We start from the raw sequence: 12,997 nt of genomic DNA on the forward strand, positions 1-12,997 counted from the left end.
TGAGGGGCCATTGCTTCTGTTTCCTCTCCAGGTCCCCTCCCAGTTGCCTCGGAGAGCGAGGATGGGGCTGTCGGGAGGCAGAAGGGAGGGTTGGGGTGCAGAGGTGTGGCTTAGGGGAGGGAAAGTCAACTGGGCTACCGCCCCTCCCTGCCCTCCCTGGACTCAGTCCAGACATAACCTGCGGGTTGGAGGCCTGTGCACCCTTTATCTCCTAGTAGCCTGGCAGGTCCTCCTGGGTCTTCCTCAGTGTGGCTGGGTCCCCAGACCATAGGCCCCAGCAGGGTAGGGGCCCGTGCTCTGCTCTTGTTTTTGCTCCTACTTGCCCGCCCTTCCCGGGGAGGCCGCTGGCCACGACCATGCCAATCTCTTTCCCTGCTGCCTGCCTGCCTGGGTGGCCTCCAGCTCACCGCCCTGTGAGGCCTGTGGCCTCCCGCCAGGGCTGTCCTCAGGGGCCTGGATCCCCCTAGTTTATCTACCGCCCTTGCTGCCCCACATGTGTCCCTGCAGCCTGGGGATGATCCGGAGGGTTGGGGGATCGGTGCCCTTGGTTCACCCAGCCCAGCCCTAGGGCGGTTACCCCGGTGGCCCTGCCAGGCATGGGGCTTGGGAGAGGATACGATGGAGCCGGCACAGGGAGGGGGCAGGAGACTCTGGGTGACTCGGGGCAGGAGGGGGTGCCCCAGAGGTTCAGAATCCTGGGCACACAGTGGGCTGAGCGGACAAGTCGCAGCCTCAGGGGGACCTCCCGTCCTCCCCACTGGCACTGGATCTTTCTGGGCCTGGCTCTGCTGCCTCCCACCCCCATTCAGCTGGTGGCTTCTAGATGTTTCCAGAGTGTGCTTGGCCCCTTTGCCTCTATGCCATTGGGCCCAGGGGGAGCAGTAGAGTGGCTGGGGCTGGGGGTGGGACTTCCCCTTTCTGTGTCTTGCTTGCCCCGTGTCTCCCAGTGAGTGGCCGCCCTGAGCCTGGGGCCAGCAGCTCAGCCCCAAGTGGAAGTCAGGCAGGGCTCCTCTGCCGTTTTCCTTTCCTTTATGCCATCAGAGTCAGGAGTGGCCTATCCTCATGAAGCCACAGGTTCTACACCTCTTGCACTCTCTTCTTGAAAGTGGTAGCGGCCCAACAGACACCCTTCCTACCTCCACCGCAGCTGAGGGTCAAGGCAAGGGTCCTTCTTGGCCGGCCTTGGCGCTGTCACCTTTTGGACCTGTCTGGGGTCGAGGTCAAAGGCCTTACCAGGACCACGGGTTCTGGGCCCTGGCCCTGCATTTCCTCTCCACCGTCTCCTTCTCCACTGGCCGCCTCGACACCCTCCCAGCCCCCTCTGTTGGTTCTCCTCCCTGGTCTGGCAGGGCCTGGGGGCAGCGGAGGAAAAAAATCCAGTATCTTCTTGGACAGTCCCCAGAGTGGCCTCTTGCTGGGACCTTGGGCAGCTGCTGCCCCCTGCTGTGTGTCTGAGTACTGCTGGAACCCTGCGGGGGACCCCAGATTATTTGGGGGCTTTTGAAAGCGGGGCCACAGTGGTCTCTCAGAGCTCTGGAGAACATTTAAGTGGAGGCCTGGAGGCTCTTGAGGCCCATGGAACCTTCCTAATCCTTCTGGTTCCAGTTGGGGCACCCAGTGCACTTGGGTGTGTCCAGAGTAGTTGGAATCCCTCATGGGGTTCAAAGCCCTGGGGGTTGGACAGATCACAGGATGAGCTTGGCAGAGCTCTGAGGAGCCCTGGAACAGGGAGGGAGTACTCCAAGGCCCACGGAGCCCTGGGGATTGGTGACCAAGCCCAAGTGGGAGGCCTCAGGAATCCAGGGGGAGCTCAGGGAGGTGGTGGGAGCAGAGCCCTGGGGAAGGCCGTGGGCCCTCAGGAGCAGGGAGTCTCTGAGCCCTGGGGTAGGAGTCTTGCAGCCCTTGTCATTCCCTGGGGAAATGGGGTGGGGACTCCGGGAGCCCTCTTCCATCCAGTCTTGGGAGCTCTTTTGGAATGAATGAAAAGGGGCAAGCTACGTTGGGGGTGGCCGCTGTTCCTTCCTTCCCTCTCTTCCCTCACGCCAGACACCACAGGGGTTGCCAAGTACACCCGGCTGCCTCCTCTTTACTCCTCACCTGTAACAGATCCAGGACCTGACCTAAGGCCTAGAAAGCACCATTTCATCCAGATACCTGGATATCTCTTTTCCCTCCTTGGGATGCCCCAAGCCCAGCTCCACATCCCCCATCTCCCTGACACCGGCTATTACTCCAGAGCTTTGGGATGTCAACCTTGCCTCCACCCCAGGTCCCATATAGGTTCCTGCTAGGCCCCATCTGCCTCTGTCCAGCCACAATCCGAAGTAGTGAGTGCTTCCTGGGGGAACTGGACTTCGGTGAGTTCAGTTCTTCCTGTCAGTGTACTTGGTTTTTATCAGCTGCTGAAACAGGAGGCTGTCACTGCGTCCTTCTAGGGTCCTGGTAGTAGCAACCTGTTTGTTCTGCCCCCCACGTACAGGCTTATTAATGGGACCATTGGGTCCCTAAGGTGGACCTGTGAGGAGGTGGCATCCCCTGCGCATGCCTACCACCTGCCATGGACCATCCAGGTCTCGCCTGCTGCAGGGCCAGCCATCAGTCTGTTGCATTGGGCTTGGGATGGTGAGGGGCAGAGGGCAAGGGCTTGGGGAGTCCACACAGCAAGTGGCTGGGCTCTGGGGGTGAGCTAGGTAAGAGGAGCTTATAACAAACAAGAAAGGCTGAAACTGAGTGGTAAGAAAATTAGAAGTGCTTCGCTCTTTTCTGCATGCTTTCAACACACAAGGACCATGCACTATTTTAGGACCAAAAATATACGTGAGGAGAGACTAGGATGCAGCCAAGATAAATGGTCAAGAGTAGCCAGGGAGGGTCCCAGCCCCAGCCCCGCCTCCACGGGTGCATGTGCAGGCACTGCATGGGAGCTGTGCCAAGTGTGGGAGGCTGGCTTGTCCCACTGCCTGCAGCAAGGAGCCAAAGGCAAGGGGGACTAATGCCAGCACCCCACCCCTTGCTGGGCCTCTGTTTCCCACCTGCCCGTGTGCAGTGGATGGCAGCCCCTCTGTGCTTTCCCGCCCTCTGCCGGCAGCATAGAGCCAGGCGTGCACAGCAACATGTGGCATTGTGTCTTGGGTTGTTTCTTTTTTAATTATTATTATTTTTTTTTTGAGACGGAGTCTCGCTGTGTCGCCCAGGCTGGAGTGCAGTGGTGCGATCTAAGCTCACTGCAACCTCCGCCTCCCGGGTTCAAGCGATTCTCCTGTCCCAGCCTCCTGAGTAGCTGTGATTACAGGCATGCACCACCACACCCAGCTAATTTTTTGTATTTTTAGTGGAGATGGGGTTTCACCATGTTGGCCAGGATGGTCCCGATCTCTTTACCTTGTGATCTGCCTGCCATGGCCTCCCAAAGTGCTGGGATTACAGGCATGAGCCACCATGCCTGGCCTGTCTTGGGCTTTAGTACCCACTTTCCACTTAAAAAAATATATGTAGACCAGGCACAGTGGCTCACACATGTAATCCCAGCACTTTGGGAGGTTGAGGTGGGTGGACCACGAGGTCAGGAGATCGAGACCATCTTGGCCAACCTGGTGAAACCCCGTCTCTACTAAAATACAAAGCATTAGCCGTGCATGGTGGTGCACACCTGTAGTCCCAGCTACTCGGGAGGCCGAGGGAGGGGAATCCCTTGGACTCAGGAGGCAGAGGTTGCGGTGAGCTGAGATTGTGCCACTGCACTCCAGCCTGGCAACAGCAAGACTGCATCTCAAAAAAATAAATAAAATAATATATATATGTATATACAGGTATATATCTATGTATATGTATGCATATATATGTATATATGTGTGTATATAATATAAACTTTGAGCACAGTGGCTGACACCTGTAATCCCAGCACTTTGGGGGGCCAAGATGGGTGGATCACCTGAGATCAGGAGTTCGAGACCAGCCTGACCAATATGGTGAAACCCCATCTCTACTAAAAATACAAAAATTAGCCAGGTATGGTGGCGTGTGACTGTAGTCCCAGCTACTAGGGAGGCTGAGACAGAATTGCTTGAACCCAGGAGGCAGAGGTTGCAGTGAGCCAAGATGGCGTCATTGCACTCCAGCCTGGGTGACAGAGTGACTCCGTCTCAAAAAAAAAAAATTATATATATGTATATATAGAAGATTATGAAATACATACCCAGGGCAGAAAACCTGGGAGCTAAGTGAGAATATAGGCAGGTGAATTCCATCACCCAGGGATGATGGGGCATTTCAGCCTTTGGAGCTTTTCTCCCATGTTAAACAAGCAGCAGTTCCAGGAGCTGAGAATGATGTGCCAGAGATGCTTCATTTTTTTTCCGTCCCCATGCCCTTGGACACTGGGGTGGACTTCAGCTTTTTCCAGTTAAAACACCCACAGACTGCTGGTAGCATGCATGCAGCTTTGCCTGAATTTTTTTTTTTTTTTTTTTTGAGACGGAGTCTTGCTCTGTCACCCAGGCTGGAGTGCAGTGGTGCGATCTCAGCTCACTGCAAGCTCCGCCTCCCGGGTTCCCGCCATTCTCCTGCCTCAGCCTCCCGAGTAGCTGGGACTACAGGCGCCCACCACCTCGCCTGGCTACTTTTTTGTATTTTTAGTAGAGACGGGGTTTCACTGTGTTAGCCAGTATGGTCTCAATCTCCTGACCTCGTGATCCGCCCGCCTCGGCCTCCCAAAGTGCTGGGATTACAGGCTTGAGCCACTGCGCCCGGCTGCTTTGCCTGAATTTCTAAGTGGGTTCTCTGTATACGCCTTGTTGTACCACAATTATATGTATAAGCAGTTACAGGTGCTTTGGGGAATGAGTTAGGGAATAAAACTCCCAAACAAAACACAAACATCTCTGGGTAGCATTTGATTCCTATCCCCAGACCAAAGCAAAAATGCGGACCCAACAAAGCCAGATTGCAATCCTCGAGTCCCAAGACGCAGAGGCCCTTGCCATGGGAGCCCAACCCTCTCCTCCAGGAAGAGCCAACGCATTAAAAATAAATGGGGTTTTTATTGTGTGTCCACGAAAACAAAGGGTGGCCTTTGGTTAATCCCCCCCAACAAGATGACAAAAAGGAGGCATGCATGACAACAAGAACCATGTTCTCCTCTGACTGAGCGAGGCCTTGCCCTCCTGGACCCTAAGGGTTACAGGCAAGCAGGGCCAGGAGGCTGCCGAGGAAAGCACACTCAGGCCCCCATGGAGGGCCTGAATCTGCTGCCTCCCTGGTGGGACAAGGCAGGGGGAGCAAGCACTACTCTGGGCTAGGCCCAGCGCCCCCCAAGCAAGAACACATAAAAGCCCCTGCCCCTGCCCCTGCCCCCACACCCACCCCCACCCCCACTGCTAAGGCAGTCAGCCAGGACTTCCCCAGAAGACCTGGCTCTGAAGCCCAGACCCTCATGGCTCCCTCTGGAAAGGGTTGCCTTCCTCAGCCTGCATGAAGTAGTAAATGAAAAAGAGGACGATCACAAAGACCAGGAAAAGCAGCAGCTGGCCCCAGAGTGGGACCTGGTGATCCTGGCCCAGCCCAGCCCCAGGAGCATGGTTTTCAGGCCGGATGGCACGGCGGGTGAGCCATGAAGAGGAAGATGATGAGGACATAGAAGAGGTGGAGGAGGAAGTAGGATAATAGGACAGGTCCAGGGAGCTCCTGGAGGCTGAAACAGGGCGGTAGTGCGTGATGCTCTGGTAGGCACTGTCCCGGCCGTACATGGGGCGTTCCCTGAGGCAAAAGAGGGGAGCAGGTGGGCCAGGAGCCTGGGTCCAGAACCAGCCCCTGTCCCTGGCCTTCCCCATACATACATACCTATCCTTGCACTCCTCTTCAGAAGACGACAAAAGGTCGTCATCACGTACCTGTAGAAGAGAGTCAAGGTGAGGGAACTGGCTGGCAGGGCCACAATGGCCCTGCCACGTCCCTCTCAAATTTCCCCAGCAGGTCCCCTCTGACCTTTGGTTAAAGGCCAGGGACCCACACCCTCCTGAATGACTCTGGGTGTTCGGCCTTTTATCCATGGGGCCTTGCTACTTGTGCTCATGCCCCAGCATCCCCCTTTGCCCCCAGGACTCTCAGGAAGAGCTGGAGCCTAGATCCCAGACCAGGGTGCAGGACGCATCCTATGTGCTCTAGTCACATAGTTCTGAGGGCTCCCCAAAGTAGGACCCTGACCAAACAGGTGTCTGCTGAGCCAAAGTCTCCCCAGAGGCCCAAGGGCCACCATTTGTACCCAGTGGCCCCCTGGATTTATCCAAACACAGCCGCGATCCCCTAGGTTGTACCCAAGTACAGTACGCCTGCCAGCCAGCTCACCTGGTGGTGGAAAGTGTCAGCATCTGGGAGTGAAGTCACAGACTGGCGGAAGCCCCTGGACGGGCCCGCAGACTCGGGCTCCCCATAAGTCCTGGTAGTGAAGTAGCTCTCTTCATAGTAGTCGTCATTGTAGCCTTGGGAAGGGGGGCAGCGGTAGCAGAGGGGGCATCGGTGTGCCCCGCCTGGCCCGATGGCCCTAATCTGAATCCCATTTCGGGACCTGTGACAGTTTCTCCCTCCTAAGGCTGCTGGAGTGGTTGGGACTGAGGTCTCAGGTCCTCCCTGTGAGCGGGGTCCCTGACGCAGTCGGGTGAAGGTGCCAGCGTGCCCACCCAACCCCTGCCTTACCCTTGCTCTGGTAGAGTAAGGCGTCCTCTTTCTTGGGAAGATCATACATATCTGAATCCCCTGACGTCGAATTCAACTCTGGATTGAAAGGAGGAGACAGAACTGTTTGCCCCCCCACCCCCACCCCAAGGCTTCCCTCCCCTTTCCCCAGTGCCGCTCTCGACCGGCACCCCTGCCACACCCTCGCTACCTCATCCTCCCCGCGTCCCAGGCCGTCCCCACAGGCGAGGCTCTCACCAGAGAAGCGATAAGAGGAGGCAGCGGACGAGCCGGGGGGCGAGAGCCGCCGCCTCTGGGTCTCATACTCGAAGATCTTCTGCTCGTAAAGCCTACGAGTTGATCCTGGCCGGACACGGGGCGGTCAGGGCCGCAGTCCGGGGAAGGGGCGCGGGGAGGGCAGCGGGGAGGTCGCGGGGCGGAGCACGAGGAGGGGGCCCGGAAGGGGTCCCGCCCGCCGCCGCGTACCTACTACAGGCCCGTGCGGGATGTTGTACCGGCGCAGCAAGGCGGTCAGCTCGGTATTTGAAAGATCTGCGTAGTCGTCCATGGCGGGTGCGGGCTCGGGCGGAGGCCTGGCGGCGGCCCGGGCCTACCAAAACCGGCCGAGCAACGGCTGCCTAGGAGCACGGCGGGGGCGGCACGAGTGCATCGGGAGCGGCCGCACTCGCGTCACAGCCGAATCGCTGTCGCGTCACGGCCGCTGGCTCCGCAGGCTGCGCGCGCTGCGCTGGGCGGGACCAAACGGCGGGAGTAGCCGGCACAGACCGGCCGGGCCTTGAGAGCTGGGAGGCTGGGGCCGCGAGCCCAAACGTCATCAACTCACGGATTGGCTAGCGGCAGAGAGGGCGGGCCCCCGGGAGTCAGGGTGGTGGGAACCGGTCTCGCGGTGGGAGCGGGCGGGGCCGCAAGCCCATATGTCACAAACACGGGAATTGGCTAGTGATGGAGGGGGCGGGGCCCGCGCAGGCGCGGAGCAAAAGGTCTTGCGTTGGGAGCGAGCGGAGCGGAGAGCCCTTACGTCACAAACATGGGGATTGGCTAGCGATGGAGGAGGCGGGGCCCGCGCGGGCGCGGGGCAGAAGGTCTCGCGGTGGGAGCAAGCCGCGCCGCGAGGGGCGCCACACGTCACTAACGCACGGATTGGCTAGCGGCGTAGGCGGCGGGGCCCGCGCGGGAGTCAGGGCAATGCAAACTGGTATCGCAGTGGGAGTAGGCGGGGCTGCGGGCCCAAAAGTCACAAACGCACAGATTGGCTAGCGGCAGGGGGCGGGGCCCGCGCGGGAGTGAGGGCGACACGGCTGGGAGCCAAGACGTCACCCTGTGGCGCGCTTGAGCCAGCCGGGTGAGAGGGATGGGGCCTGCGCGCTAGGGACCCGGGACGTGCGAGCGGGCGAAGTCGGCGCTTGGGGTGGCTCTGGTCCCTAAGTCACTTGGACTTCGCCCGGTCCCTGCACATCCCTGCTCCCCGCCGTCGCCCCCCTTTCCTGGGCCCCAGAGCCTAGGGTTTCCCGGCCGCATCCCGGTCGGCCGCCCCGGCAGCGGACCCTAAGAGAGCGCGGGCCCGGGGCCAGGCACTGCCGGGGGCGCTTTGTGTGCGCATTGCTCGGGAAGCGGCTGCGGGGCAAGGCCCGCGCCTATGGGATCTCCGCAGACCCCCTGCCACGGGCCCTTCTTCCCAGTCTGCAGGGCTCTCGCCCGCGCACATGTGCCTGCTGCTTCCCACCGCCTACCTCTCTGCTTCCCTTCCTCCTCCCTCACTCTACCCGGGAGGAAATGGGGCACTGGGCCAGGAGGCCGCTGGCACTCCAGAAGCAAGCAGCCTTCGAAGGGGCCCGGGCATGCCGACGGGCACGCCAGTGGGCGCGGGCAGAGGGCGCCGTGCGATGCGTACAGAGACAACGTGTGCCCGCCTAATCCTTCATGCCGTTCATTCACCCGGGGCACTGGGGGGAGCTGCAGCGGGGCGTCCTCTCCTGTCGGAATAGTCCCTGAGCGCAGCGTGTCTGGGCAGGGGGCAGACGTCGGTGATGAGCTATGGAAGGCTGCCAAGGCCTGCTCAGGAGCCTGAACTGTGGCTAGGATTCCCAGGGCCTTGATCAGATATGGGCTGTCCCATGGAGAAGGGAAAGGAGGTGACATTCATATCCTTTTTTTTTTTTTTTTTTTTTGAGACAGAGTCTCGCTGTCACTCAGGCTGGAGTGCAGTGGTGTGATCTTGGCTCTCTGTAGCTTCCACCTCCCGGGTTCAAGTGATTCTCCTGTCTCAGCCTCCAGAGTAGCTGGGAGTACAGTCACATGCCACCACGCTTGGCTACTTTTTACATTTTTAGTAGAAACGGGATTTCGCCATGTTGGCCAGCCTGGTCTCAAACTCCTGACCTCAAGTGATCAGCCCGGCTCGGCCTCCCAGCAAAGTGCTGGGATTACAGGCATGAGCCACCGCACCTGACTGTGACATTCACATTCTAAACAAAGCCAGCTGAGGGTGTATGGAATCAACTAGTGTGCCCCTCACTGGGTAGGCCCCAAACTGGGAGCATGAAGAGGTGACATACCATCTGTGGTCTCACAGATGAAGGCTGGTGACAAGGGAAGAAGAGGGGAGGGCTCTGGTTGTGTCCAGAATGACTGAGCCAGCTGGTGAGGGTCACAGACCAGTCATCCATGGAGGTTTGCCCATGGGGTGGGAAGAGGTAGACACCTAGGGGAGTAATGAGGAGATGGGTCTTTGTTTTGACTACACACAAAGATCCTAACAAAGAGGAGTCACTGTTGGTAAGGCCCTGCTCTGTGCCCAGCAATGTGGGAGGAAGTATGGGTCCATGAAGACAGTGCCTGGCAGTGTGCAGCAGGAGAGCCTTGGGTAGGGCAGGGGTTTGCACCTCATCTTTCAGAGCTGAGGGGACAGGTGGCAGTTTGGACTCTGGGCTGCTCAGAGGCTGCCTCGTGGATTTTTTAGGTTTGACAAAATCAGATTCCCCAGCACCTCTGCAAGCCTTCTGCAATCCTGGCGCATCTCCCAGAGGCCTCTGTGTACTAAGTGCTGCTCCATCCTCCCCCATGCCACCCCTCCCCATACGGATCCAAGCTGTTTCCTTATGAGGTCAAGGAATTCTAGATTTGCCTTCTCCCTAAGGAGCACCCCCCACCCGTTCTGTACCTGCCTCGGCACTCTGCCTTTTATGTCCCACCCCTTTGCCCCACAATCAGGTCCCACCACAGATGGCACCAGGAAGCTGAACTGTGATGGTCCCCCTGCACCCACCCTGTGGGTACCTGGAGCCTAAGTCCAGCCCCATTGCAGTGCAGCTCCACTCCAGACCACTGGAAGCCAGGCAGGCTCCTGAGCAGCAGAGCGTCCATCTTATACAGGGAGAGTCAGGACCCTGTGATCAGGGGAGACTTGTCCAAGAGCCCTGAGTACAGCAATTAATTCATGGAACATTCCCCCACCAGTACCTGGTCCCTGGGGTTGATGACCTGGACAGCCTCAGAGAGTTTCCCGTCAAGGGTAGGGTGGGATTTGCAGTCGTCAGAGGGTCTGGGAAGGGCATGTACAGGAAAATCTGAGGGTCTCCAGGGGATTCTTCCTGGGAAGTGCAGGCAGAGGAGACATCGTGGTGCAACCAATTCTAAGTCAAGAATAAGAAAACTGAGTTGCTCCTTAAGGATGGAATGGCTGGCAAGCAGTATATGTTGTATAACTTACAATCCCAACGTGACTGAGTTATGAGGAAAAAATATCAACATGGAAACATTCCTCAGTATCTATAACAAGTAGATGATTGTTCACTGAGCTGTTAACATTTTATTTTTATTTTTATTATTTTTTTCTGAGACAGAGTCTAGCTCTGTCACCCAGGCTGGAGTGCAGTGGTGCGATCTCAGCTCACTGCAACCTCCGCCTCCTGGGTTCTCGCGATTCTCCTGTCTCAACCTCCCGAGTAGCTGGGATTACAGGCGCCTGCAACTATGCCCAGCTAATTTTTGTATTTTTAGTAGAGACCGGGCTTCACTGCATTGGCCAGGCTGGTCTTGAACTCCTGACCTCGTGATCCACCCACTTCGGCCTCCCAAAGTGCTGGGATCCACTGCGCCTGGCCTTTTTTTTTTTTTTTTTTTTTTTTTTGAGACAGAGTCTCACTCTATCACCCAGGCTGGAGTGCAGTGATGTGATCTCGGCTCACAGCAAACTCTGACACTCAGGTTCAAGCGATTCTCCTGCCCCAGCTTCCCAAGTAGCTGGGATTACAGGCACCTACCACTGTGCCTGGCTAGTTTTTATATTTTTAGTAGAGACGGGGTTTCACCATCTTGGCCAGGCTGGTCTTGAACTCCTGACCTCGTGATCCACCCACTTCGGCCTCCCAAAGTGCTGGGATTACAGGCATGAGCTACAGTGCATATTTTTTTTTTATGTTTAATGACAGGGTTTCACTGTGTGACCCAGGCTGGAGTGCAGTGGTGAAATTATAGCTCACTGCAGCCTCAAACTCCCAGGCTTAAACGATCCTCCCACCTCAGCGTCCTGAGCAGCTGAGACTACTGGTGCATGTCACCACACCCAGCTAATTTTTATATTTTTGGTAGAGATAGTGTCTTGCTGTGTTGCCCGGGTTGGTCTCAAACTCCTGGGCTCAAGTGATCCACCTGCCTCAGCTTCCCACAGTGCTAGGATTATAGGCGTGAGCCACCATGCCCAGCCAATGTTTTCTTTAAGATCAGAATCTTCTTAATACTAAACAAACTTAACTTTCGTGTCCCCCTGAGCGGTCCTGTTTCTGCTGCCCACCCCAGGCCAGACCTGGCAGTGCCCGATCCATGGCAGTCAGGCTCATCCCAGGGCTCGGAGTCCTGCAGTCCCGTCCTGGGGCCCTGCCTGAGGTAGGCGCCCAGCAAATGCCTGCCACAACCTGTTGCCCCCACCCCAGGAAACACAATCCCGACTTGGGACAGACACCGGGGGGCCGTGACTGTGGGAGGCTCCTTGGAGAAGGTGGCCTTGGGCCTGGGCCTTTCCACCTGGGGTGCGCTTGGCTCCCGCAGACTCAGACACGCAGCATCCTTGTGATTGGGCCTACACATGAGCCCTGCAGACCCTGTGGGGGCTGGGGGCGACTCTCCCTGAAGTCCTCCCTCCCCCAGGGCCTGGTGGCCCTCGAGGGTGGTGAGCTTGCTACTGTTGGTGTAGCTGGTTGGAGATTCAGTCTTTGCAGCAGGAATGGAGCCAATTCCAGTTCTCTGCCATCTTCAACGTAGGGAGATGTCATGATCTTCACAAGGAATGACTGGTGTTATAGAAACCTTTGTTCCCACTGCAACCTGGAAAAAGTAGACTCAAAGAACTGCTTGTGTTTAGAGGGGGTGTGTGTGTGTCGGGGAGCGGTGCAGGAGTGGAAAGAGAGGGTTCAAATACAGCGGGGATCTTGAGACGCAGCCAAGCAGCCACTACCTCTTTCATGCTCCCTCCACCTGTTCCGGTGCCTGTGGGTGGGCGGGATTCCCTCCTCAGGATAGCCTTGGCTGTGATTCGCAGCACAGCTACCTCGAGGGCCTGAGCTCAGGTTTCTCATCTAGCAAGTGGCTTCCCCAGCAGGGCACACACACTGGATGGAGCAGCTGGAGATGAGCCCCTGGGCCTGTTGGGACATTTCCGCGGGGCTTCGGGGATGAAATGCCATTGCCAGCAGAGGCAGCAAGACCTAGAGGGCAACCAGTGCCTTGCCACAGTGTTAAACTGGGGATTGCAGAACTAAATTAGCAGGTGTGAGCAGACTCCCTTCTTCCCTCCCTCCCTCCCTTCCACCCTTCCCTCTTTGGAATAGAATAGAAAATAGCAGCCTACTCTTTGTTTCAAATCTGTGTGTCTGTGTGTGTGTGCTGGCTCACAGTGTCAACTGTAATTCTTATTGGGGGTTGTGGGCAAGATGTTACAACGGCACTGCTTTATGCGGCTTTCCCCAAGGAAGTGACATTTGAGCTGAATCTGAAGCTACCAGGAAATGGGCACATAGAAGAGGAAGAGAGAGCCTGGCAGTGCCAGGGCGTGGCTGTGACCGCCATGTTCACAGACACTTGGCTCTTTGGCTGCACTCCGCTGCACACTCCCAGGCTCTGGGACTGCCCCTGACTGTCCACCTGAGCGGTCCTGTTTCTGCTGCCCACCCCAGGCCAGACCTGGCAGCGCCCGATCGGTGGCAGTCAGGCTCATCCCAGGGCTCAGAGCCCTGCGGTCCCGTCCTGGGGCCCTGCCTGAGGTAGGCACCCAGCAAACACCTGCAACGACCTGTTGCCCCCACCCCAGGAA

General features: G+C 57.7%; 1 protein-coding gene across 1 annotated transcript; it reads right to left on the reverse strand.

Moving 5' to 3' along the window:
* Positions 1-5,019: 5,019 nt before the first annotated feature.
* EMD (emerin) lies at positions 5,020-7,389 on the reverse strand. Its single transcript, XM_005594970.4, has 6 exons — positions 7,156-7,389; positions 6,928-7,032; positions 6,691-6,768; positions 6,343-6,476; positions 5,839-5,888; positions 5,020-5,754 (listed from the first exon to the last, which is right to left on the reverse strand). The coding sequence occupies exons 1-6, from the start codon at positions 7,235-7,237 to the stop codon at positions 5,430-5,432; spliced, it is 774 nt and encodes a 257-aa protein (XP_005595027.3). The 5' UTR covers positions 7,238-7,389; the 3' UTR covers positions 5,020-5,429.
* Between the last annotated feature and the right edge of the window lie 5,608 nt (positions 7,390-12,997).

Source organism: Macaca fascicularis, chromosome X (genome assembly GCF_037993035.2).
Source record: "Macaca fascicularis isolate 582-1 chromosome X, T2T-MFA8v1.1".
Lineage (NCBI taxonomy): Eukaryota > Metazoa > Chordata > Mammalia > Primates > Cercopithecidae > Macaca > Macaca fascicularis.

Coding starts and splice junctions, on each gene's coding strand:
- EMD (XM_005594970.4), bottom strand. CDS start 7,237: ATGGACGACTACGCAGATCTTTCAAATACCGAGCTGACCGCCTTGCTG. Junction 7,033..7,155: donor CCCGCACGGGCCTGTAGTAG/GTACGCGGCGGC, acceptor GTGTCCGGCCAG/GATCAACTCGTAGGCTTTAC. Junction 5,889..6,342: donor CTGACACTTTCCACCACCAG/GTGAGCTGGCTG, acceptor TCTCTTCTACAG/GTACGTGATGACGACCTTTT.